This window comes from Haematobia irritans, chromosome 5 (assembly GCF_050003625.1).
Source record: "Haematobia irritans isolate KBUSLIRL chromosome 5, ASM5000362v1, whole genome shotgun sequence".
Taxonomy (NCBI): Eukaryota; Metazoa; Arthropoda; class Insecta; order Diptera; family Muscidae; genus Haematobia; species Haematobia irritans.
Genome location: NC_134401.1, coordinates 8,748,470 through 8,768,837, shown reverse-complemented (window position 1 = coordinate 8,768,837; position 20,368 = coordinate 8,748,470). Strand labels below are relative to the sequence as shown.

General features: G+C 31.1%; 4 protein-coding genes across 7 annotated transcripts in view; 1 reads left to right on the top strand and 3 right to left on the bottom strand.

Moving 5' to 3' along the window:
• The window catches only part of LOC142241942 (uncharacterized), a 78,526-nt gene extending 76,086 nt beyond the window's left edge, over positions 1 to 2,440 (bottom strand). For both annotated transcript variants that reach the window (XM_075313823.1, XM_075313825.1), the window contains exon 1: positions 1,719 to 2,440. The gene's annotated coding sequence lies outside the window, so the exon portion shown is untranslated. The remainder of the gene's footprint in view (positions 1 to 1,718) is intronic.
• Positions 2,441 to 4,200: 1,760 nt separating this feature from the next.
• LOC142238922 (nitric oxide-associated protein 1) lies at positions 4,201 to 6,366 on the bottom strand. Its single transcript, XM_075310653.1, has 2 exons — positions 5,788 to 6,366; positions 4,201 to 5,728 (listed from the first exon to the last, which is right to left on the bottom strand). Exons 1-2 carry the CDS (start codon positions 6,245 to 6,247, stop codon positions 4,230 to 4,232), a joined length of 1,959 nt encoding a protein of 652 aa, XP_075166768.1. The 5' UTR covers positions 6,248 to 6,366; the 3' UTR covers positions 4,201 to 4,229.
• A 1,790-nt stretch (positions 6,367 to 8,156) lies between these two features.
• On the top strand, positions 8,157 to 16,106 carry lolal (longitudinals lacking protein-like). 3 transcript variants are annotated; one of them, XM_075309449.1, is made up of 4 exons: positions 8,157 to 8,375; positions 13,503 to 13,992; positions 14,082 to 14,168; positions 14,466 to 16,106. In XM_075309449.1, the coding sequence occupies exons 2-4, from the start codon at positions 13,891 to 13,893 to the stop codon at positions 14,658 to 14,660; spliced, it is 384 nt and encodes a 127-aa protein (XP_075165564.1). In that variant the 5' UTR covers positions 8,157 to 8,375; positions 13,503 to 13,890; the 3' UTR covers positions 14,661 to 16,106. The 3 variants fall into 3 exon arrangements, with proteins under 3 accessions (XP_075165564.1, XP_075165562.1, XP_075165563.1); XM_075309447.1 differs by having other exon boundaries at positions 8,158 to 8,355; XM_075309448.1 differs by lacking the exon at positions 8,157 to 8,375 and adding an exon at positions 8,380 to 8,517.
• Positions 16,107 to 17,449: 1,343 nt separating this feature from the next.
• LOC142240374 (tudor domain-containing protein krimp-like) lies at positions 17,450 to 19,623 on the bottom strand. Its single transcript, XM_075312083.1, has one exon. The coding sequence runs from the start codon at positions 19,445 to 19,447 to the stop codon at positions 17,603 to 17,605; it is 1,845 nt and encodes a 614-aa protein (XP_075168198.1). The 5' UTR covers positions 19,448 to 19,623; the 3' UTR covers positions 17,450 to 17,602.
• Between the last annotated feature and the right edge of the window lie 745 nt (positions 19,624 to 20,368).

Here is a 20,368-nt window from a genome sequence, read left to right as displayed (position 1 = left end):
AAAATTTTCTATAAAAATAAAATTTCGACAAATTTTTTTATAAAAATCATATTTTGACGAAATATTCTATAAGAATAAAATTTCAACTATCTTTTCAATAGAAATAAAATTCCGACGAAATTAACGACGACTAATTAAAAATCGTATTTCAATTCACTTTCAATTTTTTGAGACAATACAATAAGCCAAATTAGGCCAATAATAGTGAACTGCATCGAAATTTTCTGTAAAAATCATATTTCGTCAAAATTTTCTATAAAAATAAAATTTAGACGAAATTTTCTATAAAAAAAAAATTCGACGAAGTTTTCTATAAAAATCAATTTCATCGAAATTTTCTGTAAAAACCTTATTTCGTCAAAATTTTCTATAAAAGTAAAATTTCGACGAAAATTTCTATAAAAATAAAATTTTGAGAAAATATTCTATAAAAACCATATTTCGAGGAAATTTTCTTTAAAAAGCATATTTCGTCGAAATTTTCTACAAGTGTAAAATTTCGAGGAAATTTTCTTTAAAAATCATATTTCGGCGAAATTTTCTGTAAAAATTATATTTTGTCAAAGTTTTCTATAAAAACAAAATTTTGACAAAATAAAAAAAATAAAATTTTTATGAAATTTCCTATAAAAACGAAATTTTGACAAAATGTACTACAAGCATAAAATTTCAATGAATAAAATCTTTTTTGAAACACCAGTAATGAAATCTATTTTGAAACACCAATAAAAGTGAAATCATCTAATTCCTCGGGAATAACTCTATAACCATGATTTGAATTTAGACGAAATTCAAAATTAAAATTAATTGAACTATTATCTATAAAAATAAAATGAAGTGAAACCTCTCAGAAGTGGACACCAACGGTCGCCTAAATTTTGTCCACATTTGGGAGTTATTCTGAGAAGGTATAATTTTAATATGTTAATATAGCAAACGCCTCATGACAATTCTCCGTATTTGAAAGGTGTTTGTTTCTCAGAATGTCAAAATTTGAGAGTTTTCACTGCATTTGGGACAGGCCAATTAATATCAGTTTGTTAAGGTCAGTTTATGCTGAAAGGTGGAATCGAGTCTTTTCCGCTTGCTATCGAGAAAAATAATGTTATCATCCCCTTTTTACCTTTAATACGTTTTTTGGCAATTCAGTGTCTTTCGACGTATTTCCTGCGTTTCGTACCATTCCTGTTCCGATGTATTTTCAGTCTCGTTATCAAGTCTCCTCCCAATGAACGAGATCTTTATCGTTTAACGGCGACGAAAGGATAGAAAATTTTGGACTAGTTCCAAAATTCTCTGTCTGATTTCGATTTGAATATAATGCCCATCATCCTTGTCGAAGCGAAAAATCCAAAACATTTCCAATCAGAAAATTTTCTCTTGTGTACCAATAAGACGGCAATAGGAAACGCAATATCACGTGGATGAGGCAAAGTGTAAAAACAATTGAAGTACACTTACAAGAAAAAAAGCAAAATAGCCGGTAACATTACACTGTCGTAACATAAAATAACAAAGCGAGCATTAAAATAGCCATAATGGCAAAATAGAAATGGTCATCACGATATGAGACGGGTGACGGGATTTTCTAAAGGTTCTGTTATGAACCATGGTCAGTATCCTAAAACTTCGTTATTTTTGTTCTTGTAGAAAATCGATTTTTCCCAAAGAGAGAAGGAAACAGGAAAAACAAGAAATAATGCAGCAGTGCCACTTACCTCTTTAATATAAAGAACGATGTTGTAAAAATTTTCCACGATGTTCGAGAAAAATTACAAGTGTTTCAATCGAACCATTTTGCCAGATATTTATAAAAACAATTCACACAATAAAATAGACAAAACTTAATTTATTTAAACGATTCTCAATTAATATTCGATTCTCGATTATTTCACAATAAAATTTCAAATAACCACGAACACATCACTATTTTAGCAAAAATATTTTAGCGATTACACTCACTCACGACTCACGACGGTAAGAACATTGACTACTTTTTTAAACTACTTTGTTGGGTGGTTGATTTGGTTGGTTGATTGGTGACGATAAGCCCCCACTCTCTCTATATGGGGCCAGACGACTTCTGGTTAGCAGCTCCCCTTTTAGGTGTATTTCAATTGACGGTCGTTCTTCGTGCTTCTGAAGTGTTTATCTTCCTTTTTTATGTGTATTTGTTGCTTTTTTTTGATTCACTACAGCTCTTGATGATTACTCAAAAATTTTGCTTTTATGAATTCGTGGGGGATTGGAGGGGGCAAAGTGGGAAGTTGCGTAAATAATATGAACAAAAAAATTAAAATTTATTATTTTGCATTATTCTTTTATCACGATTACACAGTTTTCACTTTTTGAAGCATTTATCTGATGAAATTGATAAGATTTTCGCGTAAATTAATGTTATTTTAACAGACACATAAAGTGCTTTCAAGAATTAAACCCAAATGTGTAAATATAGATGACAGATTAAATGATTTTCCAATGATGTGATATCGACGGTCCGATGACAGATATCGGTGTAACAGATATCGATAATTTGCTGAACCGGTTATTTTAAAATGATTGTCATTAGCACTTTGACAATTATTTCAATTCAAATCACTTCCAAATTCATTGAGTTTATTAATGTGATTTAATTTTTTGTTTTCTTTTATATCACCAAACCAATCCAGAACAAGGTTGAGATGAATGTAGATGGCATTGGGCATCGAAAATATATTCTATGGTAATGGATATAAGTTCATGTTATATGTGTAATGCGCCTTGCATATAGTTTATCCGGACGACAGTGGTCGTGTCGAACATATCCCATATATTGGCCACATTATAAGTTAAGTAAGAAGGCATAATCGATACTGCTGCATGTTTATGGGATCGATAACACATTTACCGATTATTTAGTTATCAACGAATTGTCGTATCGATTGGACACACTGTAAGATTCTTTACAAACACAGACATTCCGTCCGGAAAAACTTATAGTCTGTAAGACGCATAAGGAAAAAACGCATATAAAATTAGTAAGAAAATTAACCTTGTTTTCATATGATCAAAGCTACACTCAAAGAAATTTGCTAGTCGGCCCAGCTGAAAGGTCTAAAAGCTAAACCAGCAAGAAAAAGGGAAAGCAGTAACTGTTTGCTGGAATAGGGAACTTTTTCTGCTATTCGGTTTGTTCGGTACAATAAAACATGTTTTAGATTGACTGAAACACACAAAAAAGTAAAAATAAAATAAATAGAGAATATCGTAAAGCAATAACAACAATTTGCCTAAAATTCTTTTATTTTTTATTTATCAAGTTAAGACATAATAGCAAACAAAATATTTGTTGATCGCTCTTAGGAGATTTTAAAGATATTAGTGTGCAGGAATATACAAAAAATGGTATTAATGGTTCTTAAATATGCTGTGGGTTCCATTTAAAACCTAAAAATTTTACAATTCATTGTTCACTAGACCTTGAAGTATTACAGCAGACACCGACTGCTGTTTTTAGCTGACTTTTTTTTTGTATAATTTTGATAAAATCCTGAAGTAAAATTCAAAAATGAATACAAACCCAGCAGCACTCTTATTATCAAATAATCTTGGGAAAAACTTAGTTCAAAATTGACAAGCAATTCTTAATAAATGGAATTCTTGCTTACATTCGCAAGGACATGTCCTATGAACACTACTCCTCTGCAGCATTACCAAAGCCTGAATTGCTAGAGAATACGGTTTGACCTTCATGCTTATGTATTCCCCAAAATTTGCTCTCATAATAACACCCAAAGAAATTTGTTAGTAGGGACAGCAGAAAAGTCTGCTAAAACAGCAGAAAGTCTGCTGAAAAAGGGACAGCAGTCACTGTTTGCTGAAATAGCAAACATTTCCTGCTATTTTTTAAGCTCGATTACACTAAAACATGTTTTATTTTGGCTAAAACAAATAAAAATGTCAACTTAGGAGCTATCCCAATATCATTAAAACAATATTTTATGAACATCTATAGTATTTGACAAAAAAACCGAATATTTATCGAATTGAGACATAACAGCAAACAAAAAGTTTGCTGATCGTATTTAGGAGCTTGTAAGTATATTACAGTGGAAAAATATACCAAAAACTACTTTTGGTTCTTAAATATGCTTTGGGGAAAAATTTATAACCTAAAAATTTTATAAATTGTTGTTCAATAATATTTTCCTGCAAACGAAATTTCCACTAGGTATTAAAATAACAGTTATTTATTTCTTAAAGATAAATGGTTTCGATGTATTATATGCTAACGAGTTTCTTATCTTTTTGCCTATTAAACGTTCAGCATATGGAATCAATGATGGATTTCTGCAATAAATTCCTCTTGCGCCTGGTGTCCATGCTCTAAATAAACATTCAATGTCTACGGGAATACGCAAGCCAATCCATCCCACGGACGATAGTGTAATATCTGCAGAACAATTAACTTCATTAATTTTAGGTTTTAAGATATAACCTTTGACATTAAATTCCTCAGGGTGACATTGCAAACCGGGCCATTCGGATAGACGTTTATCATCTCCTTGTGGTACATGCATTAATGGAGTGTTTATATATTTTCTGTAAATATCATCGGCACTGTCTGTATTTACAATCATTGTGGGTAGGTTGAAGGAGGCGAAGAGAAATACTTGCACCCAATCCAGGTCTTCGCAATTGCTCTTCAAAAAATCCAATCGTGCTAAACCAGCCACAAATAAACTCATGCCTGGCTTAAGACGATATGCTCGGGGTGATATCATTTGCTTCGGTTGCAATTCAATCAACTCTTTCGATGTTAATAGATTTGTGATTTGATCTGGATGCATTACTCCTGGTGTATCGTAAACCCAGCGAGCTTCTCGAAATTCTTTACTTCTTTCATTGAGTGTCGTAATGGGTGATGTTCCACTACTCATGGCAAATGAATCCGCCACCTCATCTTCTTCACTTCTGGCATGTGTACGTCCAATTGTTCCCATGGGTACAACGTCATCTATCCTTCCGCTTTTACGAGCATTTTTTAAACGTAATTTTTGCATTTCAGCTTTGGCAAATTTTTCTGATTTTAAACGCTTGAGGCGTTCATATACTCTAATTTCTGAAGGTCTATATATAGGAAATTTTAACATTTGCAACGTGGTACCAGGCCAAGGGCATGTCGTTGCTTTTGGTACTAAATCAGCAGCTTGTGGTCTATTGTAGTCGGAATTCAGCAGGATATTAAATAGTGAACTTTTGCCAACATTAGTGCAACCCACAAGGTAAACATCTCCTTTATATGCCCAAATCTTTTGTAATTGTGTTATCAGTTCTTCCACCCCATAGCCTGTTTTTGCCGATATTAGGCTCACATATTTGATGTTCATTTTATCAAAGCCGGTTTTTATAATCTCTTCCTTTAGGCACTGTTTTATGTGGTCCAAGTATCCATTGGAATCACGCGGCAATAAATCCACTTTGTTTCCTACAATGAATACCGGGCGCCTTGAACCTAAAACTTTATGCATTTCGGGCCATATAGATGAGGGGAAATCTAATAGATCCACAATTACTACCGCCAAAGCATATTCATCTTTGATGCGTGATATTGTCTCAACATATGAATCGGGCGTAACTTCAATGTCAAGAGCAATGTTGTAATGCTTTAGGAAATGGCAACGTTGGCATATTATAGTCTTCAGCTCTGTGGCAGTTCGACCTTTGAAAATTTCGACCGGGAGAAATCCTAAAGATAAAATGTTTTTGAAATACATGGAAAAAATTATTATTAAATATTTTACATACCAGGCCTGGTATGTTGAATACAGTGGAGATGTGCTCCACACCCATTACAAGGTATCTTTGACGGTGGCACATTAGGATCTGCACTACCCAAAGTATTTTCAGCATTCTCTTCATTACCGACTCCGCTATAAAACTCATATTCATCCATCCAGTTATTGGGAATTTCGGATGAAGAACTTTGAATTTTCGTATCAATTTCACTTTGATGGCACCATTTCTCCTTTTTGAACTTATTTATTAGTGACCTCTTCAATCCATAGCTCATGTGCTCATCTTGTATTTCCAAATAAGAACTATAGATAACATTTTCATAATTCTTGTACCTTTGCTTTGTTTCCAAATAGGTTCTTTGCCGGGAACTTAATATTTGTGTGTCTTCCAATTGTGTGGACAGCAAACGACATATTGGCGTTAGTTGATGCCGATTCGTCCTACAGAGAATTTTACTCAGTTTTAACATTTTCTTTGTGGAAACTTACTGCTTCCTGAATCTTTTCGGATTTATTAAATAATAAAAAGCGTGTTTGTTGTTTTGTTGCATATTGCCTTTAACAGCTGTTTTTTATTTACCTATAAATAGGTAAATAGCGAGGCCGTTGAATATTTCACAACTGCGATAACTAAGTAACATTTCAAACGCCGCTGTCAAATTAATCCATGGGAAGGTAGTGATAGTTCACTCAACATTAGGGCTGTCACTCGGGATAAATCCCGTCCCGAAATCCCGGGATTTTCGGGACGGGATTTATCCCGAATCCCGGGATTTTTTATTTTGAATCCCGGGATTTTTCGGGATCCCGAAAAAATAATACCAATGTGATAAAATTGTGGTTTTTTAAGATTGTTTATTAATAAATTGGAGTCTTCACTCAGTGTAAAAGGCCCTTAGATTTCATAACCGACAAATTGAGTTATACATGAGGTATACTAAAGAGCACAATTTCATCAAAAATCGAAATAAACGAGAAGGACCTTTGAAGAATGAGTTCATGTGAAATGGAATTCGTGCCACATAAAATAAAAAGCAATGATAAAAGGTCCGTCGAAAATATGACAAGATCGCGATTATCTGACAAAAATTTGGATGCTGCGATATTTTTACTTAAATCGAAGTACAAAAGGATTATCACAAGTATACGAAAATACGCCTAATCTAACCTAATCCTTAAAATGTTTGCTGAGTAAGATTGCGATAAGAAATGGCTTTTTTCATTTATTTTTTTTTTTCGCTAAGTATGATAGCAATTTAAAATTGCTTTTAAATTTACTCTTATGTTCTTTTGTTGTTAATAAAATTGAATTAATTAAATAAATTGGTTTAATGTACAACAATTTTTTGGCGCTGTAAATTGTTATTAATTAAAATATTTAAAGAATCCCGAAAATTTCGGGATCCCGAAAAAAATCTCGAAAAATCCCGGGATCCCGGGATTCAATATTTTGAAATCCCGAATCCCGGGATTTTTAAAAATCGATCCCGAACGACAGCCCTACTCAACATGCACTGCTCACATTAGAATTTTGTTTACACCTGTTTTATCGCTTTACCATAGACCAAGAAAATATAGAGACATACCTTGATAATTCACCATGATTTTGTTTATTTGCAGTGCGCAGTCATTCCACTCAATTGCGCAGTCAAGTGACTCAATTTCTTTTTTAAAAACGAGAATTACCGTACAAATCAGTGAATTTGCATTACAAAAAAGGTGTGGATATATAGAATTTTATATGCTTTTACAATATTTGGTGTTTCATCAAGAAAACAAAGGAAAAACAACAAATTAAAGCCAAATTAAAAAATCACTCAATTGCAGACGAAAAAGAGCCATCTACGGTGTGCAGACAAACTACAGCGCTGTGAATTCACTTTCGTTGTCTATACCTTCCTTGGTCTATGGCTTTACAGAGTATCAGTTATTCCGGACGAAATGTCGGTGTTTGTAAAGAATCTTACAGTGTGTCGGATCGATACGACTTGTCGGCGATGACTAAAAGCGCATTAAATAAATTGTAATCGTTCACGCTGAACTTTTATTCTAATAAAATGGCTGTGTTCGAAGTGAAGAGATGTAAAAATAAACGTTGAAAACAGTTTTTAATAAATTATTAGACAGTTGTTAATACTGTTGGATTTTAATTAATAGTAAGGTAGTAATTTTATAAAAATTCGTTCCAATTCATATTATTTTATATTAATTCACAATAAATTTCTACTGTGGTTATATGAAATGTCACCTCACAATAAGTGAACCTGGCAATGCCGCAATAACGTCGGTTGAACGAATGAACGCTTCTGAATTAGGTTCGCTGCATTTTGTACACGGTACAAAATTAGTCAGTAACGAGTACTTGTAATCAAATAATCGTTACTTTCCCAACACTAGTACACGGTACATTGACGGAACATTAACATTGAGGAAGAAACTGCAACCAATAAAATAAAATTAGGATCGGAAAAAAAACTAAGAAAAAAATTGAAGGCGGTAAACGTGAATAAAATACACGAGTCGAAATATAATCAACAAACTTCGAAGAATAAAATATATGCGGAAGAAGTAGACAACGGTAAACACAAAAGAAAGAAAGTAAAGTACAGTGAAATTTTTCTGAGAAAGAAATTGATTGTCGTCTACGTTGTGTGAGTGTGTGTGAGCATGAAATAGAAGGGCATTTTTATAAACGCATCAACTAAAGGGAATATACAATAAAATTTAGACCAATAAATGGGTAAATATATCAATAAATTATCCATATTTAGAGAAAAAAGAGTATATCGAGTATAAATTCAAGGAATTTCTTCGAATTACAACAACATACTCCATGTTATTGCGAAAGAAGCCGTTGTGTTTGTATTGCAATGACGACGACGATGGTGTCTTTCTTGGTGGTGGTTTGGTCTCCATTGTTGTTGTTTTCTTATAAAAGACTACCCAGTTGGCCACGTCTATATCCCTGATAATATAAATGTAATTAGTATCGTTTGGGGTAGCATGCAAAGATTTTGAATACAATAATGTTAAACCAGTGCCTACACATTTTCCCGCTTTTAAAATTCTTAACTAAGATTATTTTGATAAATTTATATATCCTACCAAAAGCACAAATGGTTTCACTCAAACTTATTCTGCTATAAATTAAAGGGTTCTGATCATTTTGTCAACTGGGTATTTCTATGTATTTCTTCTTCATTTTACGCTGTTAAAGTACGTACGCAAAAATGATTTTTTTCACAAAGGGAGTTCAACAAGAGAGAAAGAGAGCAGAGATCGTTCGGTGTAACAGAGTTACCAAGTGAAGTATTTTATAAGAGAAAGATAAGGTGAAAGGTGATGTTTACGACCAAAACTAGGTTTTGTATTTGTCTTCACAAACAATGACATTTAGGGCGTCACTTTCCTTTACTATGGATTATCTGTGGTTTAGTAAAATAAAACAATATTAGTTTCAAACGTTATCAGGAATTAACAATTACATATTTATATATGTATATGAAAGTGAAGATATATTTTTGTCGATATCAATACTATTTTCCTTTTTTGATTATACATCAAAATTTCTTACTCGTTATTTACATTCTCACGCTCTTTTTTTTTCATCTTATTCCATTTCATCTAGTCGTCCATCTATGTTTCTTTGTTTGCATTCTAGCTCATTGAATTGAATGTTGTTGCATTTTCTCTTTCATTTCATCAGTATTGCCATTTTGGCGTTTTATTTTCCCTTTACAAATTTAATCGTTTTGGCTGTTTCAAATATGAGAATATAGGAGATCTCTCGAATGGGTCAAGTGTTTTCTTAGAAAAGAACAAGTTTGATGAATGAAGGTGATTTATTTGCTCTAGTCGGCGGACGATAATGAACTTCATGGTAATGTACAAGTAGGTTATAAGTGGTATTCCATACCCAGAATTACTATCTATGATTATCTAGGACTCGTTTGTATCGAGGCGAACAAAAGTCCCACGAAAAGTAAGTAAAGTTTGTACAATGTAGAGCAGAGGATAATTGGAAGAAATAATAAAATATGAACTTTATCATTACCTTTAAATTAATATGTATCCTGTCTAGGGCTGTCACTCGGGATAAATCCCGTCCCGAAATCCCGGGATTTTCGGGACGGGATTTATCCCGAATCCCGGGATTTTTTATTTTGAATCCCGGGATTTTTCGGGATCCCGAAAAAATAATACCAATGTGATAAAATTGTGGTTTTTTAAGATTGTTTATTAATAAATTGGAGTCTTCACTCAGTGTAAAAGGCCCTTAGATTTCATAACCGACAAATTGAGTTATACATGAGGTATACTAAAGAGCACAATTTCATCAAAAATCGAAATAAACGAGAAGGACCTTTGAATAATGAGTTCATGTGAAATGGAATTCGTGCCACATAAAATAAAAAGCAATGATAAAAGGTCCGTCGAAAATATGACAAGATCGCGATTATCTGACAAAAATTTGGATGCTGCGATATTTTTACTTAAATCGAAGTACAAAAGGATTATCACAAGTATACGAAAATACGCCTAATCTAACCTAATCCTTAAAATGTTTGCTGAGTAAGATTGCGATAAGAAATGGCTTTTTTCATTTATTTTTTTTTTCGCTAAGTATGATAGCAATTTAAAATTGCTTTTAAATTTACTCTTATGTTCTTTTGTTGTTAATAAAATTGAATTAATTAAATAAATTGGTTTAATGTACAACAATTTTTTGGCGCTGTAAATTGTTATTAATTAAAATATTTAAAGAATCCCGAAAATTTCGGGATCCCGAAAAAAATCTCGAAAAATCCCGGGATCCCGGGATTCAATATTTTGAAATCCCGAATCCCGGGATTTTTAAAAATCGATCCCGAACGACAGCCCTAATCCTGTCGATAAAACAGCGGAAAACATACAAACTTTTTATCCACTTATATATACCCGGGGATCGCATCCCTTGCGCGTTATATCTATTTATTTAAAATGGCAAAATTCAGTCAATAGTACAATGAACTATGTTGCTCTAAATCTTTCTTTTATGTGGTTTAATTTTCTAAGAACCAGGTTTATCAATGTCTTCTTATTATTTATCGTGTCGATAAAACTGCTGATTGTATACCAAAATTTCTGTAATCAGTTGTCTATCCTCCCGATAAGTACTAATCAGAGGATTAGAAACTGACCATAATTTAAATAATATTGACTGAAAAGTTTTACCAATTAAAATACATTGTTAGGCATGATGTCAGACTAGAAATATTCGAAATCTTTAAAAGCCACAATGATAACATGTATTTTATGATCCAAAAACTCTAGAATTTAATTTCAAATAAAATCTTTTAATTTCCTATACCTCTGCTTATTTATTTCTGTTCACCTTTACCAAAGCATGTAGATTTAATTTCTTTTATATTTTTTATGTCTGCTTGGCAAAAACAGAAAGAAGACAGAACTTGCCTTGAAAAGTGAAAGGCATGTTTATTTTTGTTGCTGTTGTTACTTAGTGCACATTATGCATGTATCATTCTACTATTACTTTATATTAGGGGTAGTCAATGATAATAGCCACTTATGGTAAATGGAAATCCGATGATTTTCCTTCCAAAAACTGTAAAATGTTGCTTATTTTCTTTTAGCCCGATTCCATCTTTTTCAGATTCTACCTGTGCAAATGTGGAAAACCCTAATATTTTGCCACTAGGTTTCGTTGTGTGTATCTTATGAACCACCACTTAAATATAAATTTATTTTGCTGTCAATTTTTCTAGTACAATCTTTAGTACAAGTCTCCTACGGAAGAGCCCAATAATTCAAATCTATGGCTCAGAGTGTTGGAGTTTCGGTTCACTTCACACCGGGTTTGCTTAATTTTAAAGCATATGTTGTTGATATCTCAGACGATCTTGGAGTTTTTATGTATCGTAAGCTTAGCTCTAATATTCTTATCAGTTTAATTGTGTTTGAGGTATAAATACCGTGGGGTATTATGGCTTTGAGGTAGGAAACCGAGGTGTTGTATAATAAAATTCTACGTTATCTATTCAAAAGCAAATTGATGAAATATTTTCTTATATAACAATAATAATATTCACTTAAAATTCGATTTCATACGAAAAATTAAAAAAAAAAGAACTTACTTTTATTATTAGCAAAATATTTTATCTTTCCTCCAATATCTCTTAAAATTTCCACAATACTAGTCATCGGCAATAGTTGCTTCTATTCGCTTCTCTGCTTGTTCGTTTGTTTGCTAATGTAAATCTTCTTTTCATCCCCCGACTCTTTATGGTCATTACACTCATATTCAGGTAGAAACTATCTTTTCTATGCTCTTTGAAGTCTTCAGCTTGGTTAGTTAGTATATGTAGATAGAGTTAAATGTTGTGGATTGCTAACAACACAAGACTTTTGACATTTGCTGCAAACAAACAAAAACAAAAAAGTAGACAAATTTTGTTAAAGGAATTGTACCGTGGAAAACTTTGATGTTGTAATACTTTTTTTTTACATAATTGAAAAAAGTACATATATATATATATATATATATATATATATATATATATATATATATATATATATATATATATATATATATATATATATATATATATATATATATATATATATATATATATATATATATATATATATATATATATATATATATATATATATATATATATATATATATATATATATATATATATATATATATATATATATATATATTAATATATGTATATATATTAATAGATATTAATCTATCTATATTTTCTATAAATATTCGAGGAAATAGACTAGTGTGAATATACCAAATGACAAGCTCAGATCAAAACAGAAATAAAGGTATGCACTAGGTATCGACCATTCATTGATTTCCATGAGCTTCTTCAAATAAAAAAGCGCTAATTACAGTTAAGATCTCTATGATAAATTCTCTATCGATCTATTGAAAAAGACTGCTTGTATTCACCCGACAGGTACGACCGAATGCAGTGAGATTACTAGTAAAACGAAACCTCTCAGAAGTAGACACCCACGGTCGTCTAAATTTGGCCACATTTGGGAAGTATTCAATTAAGAAATGTATCTAAATGTTGAATACAAGATTTTTTGTTGAAGAAAGAAATTCTTAAGTTCGCCCTGACTTTGCTACTGATTTTCATCTCTGCTTCCTTTTAATGACAAATATTTTGCCAAAATTGTTCATTAGATTCCTGCATTTTGTATAAAGCGCAAGCAACTTTTAGGAGCATATAGCTTCAGATTACTGGCGGATCTGGAAAACGTTCACTTAAGCAGTCTGCTAATGTTTTTGGAACAATCTGGTTGTTTCAACAAAGAAAAATAATCAAGAAGGTTCAGCGGTTAAAACTAGAAGTGCCCATATGTAATAGGTACTTTTAGTTAATGGTGTATCACAATGGACTGAATAATCTAAGTGAGCCTGAATCTCAATCGGGCTGCCACTTTAACCTAACCCAACCTTCATTAGATGAGCTGCCATATATTCTACAACTTTGGTATATGCTCCAAATTATATTGTATCTCCTCTCTTTTTTAGTATTGTCCAAATATACAATGCAAATGTAATTGATGTTTTGTAGACGACAATAAAAAAATATCAATTTTAAATCTATAGCTACGATTTCACGATTTTTTTTAAATATAAACTGCTTATATTCCATTAATTTTGGAAAAAAAAAATATTTTCTTATCTTCTTTCAGTGTTAACCGTTGGATAGATTTTATTACAAAAATCCCGCAAGCAAAGGAATTTTAATTCGACCATTTGTTTTCGGAGATTACAACGGCACCATAAAGCTTTGGCTATTGTACTAACTATAAAACTCTCACACACTATACACAGACGCCCAACTCATTACCTTACACAACAAGGGCGAGTCATCAACCAACTAAGCAACCAATTCATGGTTCATACCAGCACTAAATAATTCTGTTTTATTTCCAAAGTTAAACAATAATAAAAACTCGTCTGAAGAAAACAACAACAAAAAAAGAGTAAGAGACTATACTTTCTCCCCCATCGATTTTCGTTGAAATCTTCTTGTTAATACAAAAGCGCGTGCGCAAATCTCACACAAACGGCTTATTAATGATGTCGTCCGATCAACAGTTTTTCTTAAAATGGAACGATTTTCAAACGAATATGGTAACGTCGTTTCGGCATTTAAGGGATGAGAAAAGCTTTACAGATGTAAGTAAATGAAATTTTTGTTTATACATTAAATTATATGTAATAATAATAATAATAACCAAATATATTTATTTTATTTGTATTTATAGGTAACACTTGCATGTGAAGGCCAAACATGTAAAGCACACAAAATGGTACTGTCTGCCTGTAGTCCGTACTTTAAAGCTTTGCTGGAGGTATGTTATATTAATGATAAATAGAATTGAAAATATTATTTAAATGTCGAAGGATGAATTCTTTCCAACAATGTAAAATAGAAATATATGGTCCACCATGTTCGGGTTTTGAAATTCTAAAAACTAATACAAAATGCAATAAATTATAATTATCAGATAGTTCTATTTGATAGACAAAAGAAATTCTATTAATAAAAATTTGTGAATTCTTCACAACGATTTTAAAATTTATTATTTAATTATTAACAAATGAAATATATAAAGAATTTTGCTCTATTAATTTCGTTTTTATTTCAGGAAAATCCCTCCAAACATCCTATTATTATATTAAAGGATGTTTCCTACATACATCTGCAGGCGATTTTGGAATTTATGTACGCTGGTGAAGTGAATGTATCACAAGAACAATTACCTGCATTCCTTAAGACAGCTGATCGTCTCAAAGTGAAAGGCTTAGCAGAAACACCCAGTTCTATAAAACGAGAGGGTTGATGATGGTAAATTAAAATTAAGTAATATTGACATAATGCTAATAACAACAACAAAACACACACAAAAACAAAACAGAACATTTCTTATGCATTGGACAAGAGGTTGCTGCTGCATATAATAAAAAATAAAATTAATATATAAAAATTATATTCGTAAAAATGATGAGGAAAAACAAAACAAATGGAATAAAAGCAACGACAATGCTACACAACAACACTCCATATACAAGTACAGCCACACATATATAGTACACAAACAAACAAATGACTGTCTATTACAAAGCAAAAACAATAGATATAGAAGATGGGAAATTGGCTTATGTTCATATTTTTTTTCTTTTTTATTTTTTTTTTCAATGAGAAACGCAGAAATAATTCCAATTTCTGAGTAATTATTAATAAAGACTTTTTTCCCGATTTCGTTTTGATTTATGTCTTATCTTTAATTTTTAACCTAACTTGGAAACCATATTAAAAATATCTGCAACTAATTTCCCATCCTCTACTTGTATTGTCCTTAATAGAAAGCAAACATTTGACATCAAATACAACAAACAAAAAAATCCTTCAAAAACATCATACATCCTTTATATAATTCTTCGTACATATGTAATTTCCTATCATACATTAAAATTCAATGCTTAATAATAATAATCATCATGCTCAATTATCATTTACTTTAGAAAATGTATTTTAATTTATGAAAAAATACATCTGCTATTTTATCGGATTCTATTGCTTTTAAAAATTATTAAATATCAACATCAAAGTATATACTGACATCCTTTATGGATATTTGTTTCTATCGTCTCCGATTTGATCTTGTTGTCTGAAAGAACCAATTTTTTCTCAAGTAATAGATACTTCCAAAACAAACAAAAAAAAAAAACTGTGAGATACAAAATACAGATCTACTTGATATGGTATAGAATTCACGAAAATAAGTATATATATTCTTTTTTTTTAATTTTCATACTAAATAGTTTTAATTTTGCGAAGTATTTCTTTTTAATTTCTTTAAATATACTTTATTTTTAAATAATTTGAATTTCCATTAATTTGTAATCATAAATTATTGACATATTCTTCAATTCGCTATTTTATACACAAATTTAATTTATTTATATTTCCGCATATATTTCTTAGACAGCCGTTTCATTTTTTTTTGTTTCTATTAAAAATTGCCTTATATTTTGTGTAAACCATTTCTCATAATAACTGAACAGCCACCCCTCCCCAAAAAACACGCATACATCCATACAATCCCAACATGATACGAATGATACTTGAATATGGTCATTTAATTATTACTTATAATAAACATAAATATTAATTTTAACTATACATAATAATGATAATAAAAACAAACAATACCTAATAATATGTGAAAATAAAGATCTTAGTTTTTAAAGAATAATGGAAAATAAACATATAAAATCATAAAATATAGTATGTCTATTTTTCTTTTTACCACTCACTCATAGAAGGTAGTCAGCAGTCGGTGTCTACTGTTAGGTTAAAGTGGCAGCCTGATTAAGTTTCTGGCTCACTTAGACTATTCAGTCCATTGTGATCTACTGTTATATTTGTGTACTTCGGGTTCTAGCGATAAAAAAATTGGTGCCCAAAGCATATAACAAGAATCAAAAAAGGTGAATCCGACTCTTCAACTGCGATTAAATTCCTCTATTCATGATCTTAGAATAAAAATCCACTTTCTATCTATATCTTGACATTCAACCGACTTGTCAAAACTGAATGTAGAACATTTTGAAATAAATTTCAGTTCAACATCCACCTTGAATAATAGCTAGGTTAGGTAGAATACTTATCTATTATTATGGACATACTGAGACTAACAAGTCATTGGTGCTATATGTGATGAAGGTATTTCTTATTAATGAATGGCTCATAATTCCAAATGGTTTTCAAGATATGTTATTTGAATCACTTCGGAGATTTTATTCTTTGATATGTGACTAGTAGCATTTACTAAAACTGGAACGTTGCGCCCTTAAACACCGCATTGAGATTAATAAAATTCACTACAAAAATTAGGAAAGTGATTCGCATCGAGAAATCATCTTGACTTTACGTCTTTTCGATAATCGCAAAATTCGAAAGATTTTTATAAAATTTTTATGGTCATACAGTGAAACATCTCAGAAGTGGACATGTACAGTCGTTTATTTTATCCATATTTGGAAAGGGTGTATTTATGAGCGATTCATTGTAATGTGATAATTTATCGAATGATACATATTACATCTGTTTGATGGTCTATGGTCCTGAGTAGAGAAGACCTTGGGTAAAAGCATGATTAAATGAAAATACCAAATTTTAAATTGATTCTAATATATAATTAAAAAAGTTTTTATTGTTATCTACATTTAAACAAAACAATTTGAACACAGAAAAAAATTTCACGAAAATTTTTTCAATTAAAATTTTAATTGAGTTTTAAAAAATTTTCAATTAAATATTTAATTGATTGAACAAATTTTTTAATTGAAACAAAAATCAATTACTAAAATTAATAGTATCAATTAATTTTTTAATTGGATCAATTAATTTTTTAATTGACCTTCAATTAATTTTTTAATTGATACTATCATTTCTGTGATTGAAGACATTTCAATTAAAAAATTAATTGGATCAATTAATTTCGTGATTGAATCAGAAAAAAATTTTTTTGTGTGAAAGTTTGTTATAAACATAATAGAGAAAAAAATTGAGAAAAAATCCTAATTCATTACATAAAGCAAAGTGAGTAAAGTAAAATAAATAAAGTTCAAATCAAATAATTTAATTTTATTTTATCTTTTCTTGTAGAAAAGAAGAAAATCAAAATTTTTCAATCATTTTTATATTATGCAAGGAATTTCAAAATATTCTTTTTTAGATCTATGAAATTCTTGAAAATTCTACTTCTCTAGTCCCATTCTAAAAAGGCTCGAATTTGACATATTTTTCACGAATCAAATAATCCATTAACGATAGATGTTCTTCTTCAACCAATGACACGAAAAGATCTTCATGATGACTAACAACTTTAACATTTATCGATTTATTTAATAATGTTTCGCACATTTTTGTAATGCCCTCTCCTTTCTTGGAGTCGGATATTTCTGCGTCCTTTATTCCAGCAAATCGACAAACTATTGCCTGAAATGGTATCTGGACCATGCCATGATCACATTTGGCCAAATTCCGCAAATGAACAATTTGATGGTTACCATAGTCTACATAAAAGACTTTATACATTTTATAGTCATCGTCATGACCTAGAATTTTTGCTCTATACCAAAATCCATCCTCGTAACGTGATAGAACCAATTCATATATATGGGGTGGTCTTTCCAAACGCTTATAAACGGGAACATCTTCATCAGGCCATATTAACGGATTATTAGTGTGGTGGATATCATTAATCTGGGCATAGCACCAATTCAATTCTCCTATATAGGTGGGCGTGATATTTAAATAGGCACCCTTAGGATATATTACTTCGGGATATCTATTATCGACTACAGAGACAGCAGGCAATATATCTTTGGTCCAGCCTTCTGGCTCGAAAGGCATATGCTCCTTCTTACATCTGGCACCTTTAAAACATGATCCAATTTTGGGGTCGTAAAAACGGCAAATACGTTTTTCATCTTTGGGATTATAACCCATTACTGCCGTCATTGCATTGCTTGTACATAAGGTTTCTTCATAAAGTAATTCCAATTGCTCTTCGGTAAGTTCTGTGGTGGATGTCTTATCCTCCGTGTCTATTTGTTTAAATGGGTTTGTTTCAACTCGGCCTTTTTCCTGCTTAGAACATTCCATTTTGTTGTCTGTTAGTTTTGAAATTGGTTTATTGTCTTCGACGAAATCAACTATAAGTTTTCCATTTTTAATATCCATAATTTTTATATTGGCTTGTTGGTACTCCATTTCTTGCAGTTTTCTTTTATATTTATCAACTGCATGGTTTGGCTTCAATTGACATAGAATTGCTGATGACGGAATATTTTTTTGTTTCTCTGTTAGCTTATATTTAATATCACCCATTTTCATATTCTCAATTTCTCCAAAATCAAGTAAGTAACAAGGCCAGACTTCGTCTTCCAATTCCTGATCGTAGAAAGATTTAGTACTTCGTACTGCTCGTATTATTTTCTTATCTAGAACTAAACCAAATACTTCATTGGCAGGTGGTAATGAATGATATTGATGTAGATCTAAAGAGGAGGCAACTTCAGCTATTCCATCCACAAACTCTGAATTAAAATCGATGACATAGAAAGTTAATTTATCAATATTCTTAACGAAGGTTATGTATGCTTTAATAACGCTTTCAGTCTTATAGGTATCATTTAAATTAATTTGAGGATATACAAAATCGTTGTCCAACTCCTTGCTGTCTGGAACCTCCTCAGCTGGATAGAGGCATTTATTTCCTTCCAATTTTACACTACTGATAGTCTCGTTACGGCAATTAGCTGTGTCCTCCGTGTCCGTTCGATTGCCTTCTTGGTGGTGGTTGTTGTTCAGTTGTAATTGTAAGTTAAATTTTCTTGACAAATTAAGAATATTTGAAATATTTGTAAGAAAATTATCCAAGACCATTAAAGCATAGCCATTCCAACTCTCTGATTCAGGCGGCCAGCGAGTTTTTATTTCGGCGCACATATTGCGGCTGCTTTCCGCAAAAACCTTCAAATTTTCCTGTAGGACATGTACCTCTTTCAAACATAACTCATGAAGTTGTTCTAGTTGCTCTAGACGTTGCTTATTCATTGTGGAATTAATTTCTTGTGTCTTTCATTTCAAAATAACTTTATCTGGACAGATGGAATGCTAAAAAGTGCTGAAATTCGCAAAAAGGATAATTGACAAGACAACACAAGTACCGGTGATTGGAGTATTGGAGCAGTGTTGTCAGATTAGGGGATTTATCCACAAACTGGGGATTTATTCTCGTGGTTGGGGATATTTTTTTCACTATAAATATAAATAACATTTTGATACAATTTTCTATAGAAAAAAATTTACAACATTTGCTAAATTTAAATTTTCTTTAGAAGTCAAATTTTGACAAAATTTTTTATAGAAATAAAATATTGATAAAATTTTTAAACGAATAAAATTTTGAGAAAATTTTCTATGGAAATAGAATTTTGACAACATTTGCTATAGAAATAAAATTTTGACAAAATTTTCTACGGAAATACAATTTTGACAAAAATTTTTATAGAAATAAAGTTTTGGGAAAATTTTCTAATGAAATTAAATTTTAACAAAATTTCCTATAAATAAAATTGTGACAAAATAATTTTTGTTTGGATTTTCTCCAATTTTTGGTAGATTATTTTTGGCTCGAACTTTCTGAAAAAAAACTCTGCAATTTTTATTGCAAAACACACATCGATTATACGAATTTTCCTTTGGGGATTTTTCATGGGGAAAAATATTTCAGTTGGGTATTTTTTGGGGATATAATTTCGAAAATTTGGGGATCTCTCTCGAAAAAATCTGGCAACCGTGTATTGGAGTACGAAGACATGCAGTAGTGTTGGGAGAGTAACGAGTATTTGATTACAAGTACTCGTTACTGACTAATTTTTTGAGTACTCGTTACAATTAAATGAGTACTCAATATCTTCAGTACAATCCAATTAAAAAATTGATTGAAACTGAAAATATAATCAGTAAACAAGT

What these genes read in the sequence shown, in the direction of transcription:
- LOC142238922 (XM_075310653.1), bottom strand. Translation starts at nt 6,247, where the DNA reads ATGTTAAAACTGAGTAAAATTCTCTGTAGGACGAATCGGCATCAACTA. An exon ending in TATTCAACATACCAGGCCTG is followed by an intron (nt 5,729 to 5,787) that starts GTATGTAAAATA and finishes TTTTATCTTTAG; the next exon opens with GATTTCTCCCGGTCGAAATT.
- lolal (XM_075309449.1), top strand. Translation starts at nt 13,891, where the DNA reads ATGATGTCGTCCGATCAACAGTTTTTCTTAAAATGGAACGATTTTCAA. An exon ending in ATGAGAAAAGCTTTACAGAT is followed by an intron (nt 13,993 to 14,081) that starts GTAAGTAAATGA and finishes TTGTATTTATAG; the next exon opens with GTAACACTTGCATGTGAAGG. An exon ending in ACTTTAAAGCTTTGCTGGAG is followed by an intron (nt 14,169 to 14,465) that starts GTATGTTATATT and finishes TTTTTATTTCAG; the next exon opens with GAAAATCCCTCCAAACATCC.
- LOC142240374 (XM_075312083.1), bottom strand. Translation starts at nt 19,447, where the DNA reads ATGAATAAGCAACGTCTAGAGCAACTAGAACAACTTCATGAGTTATGT.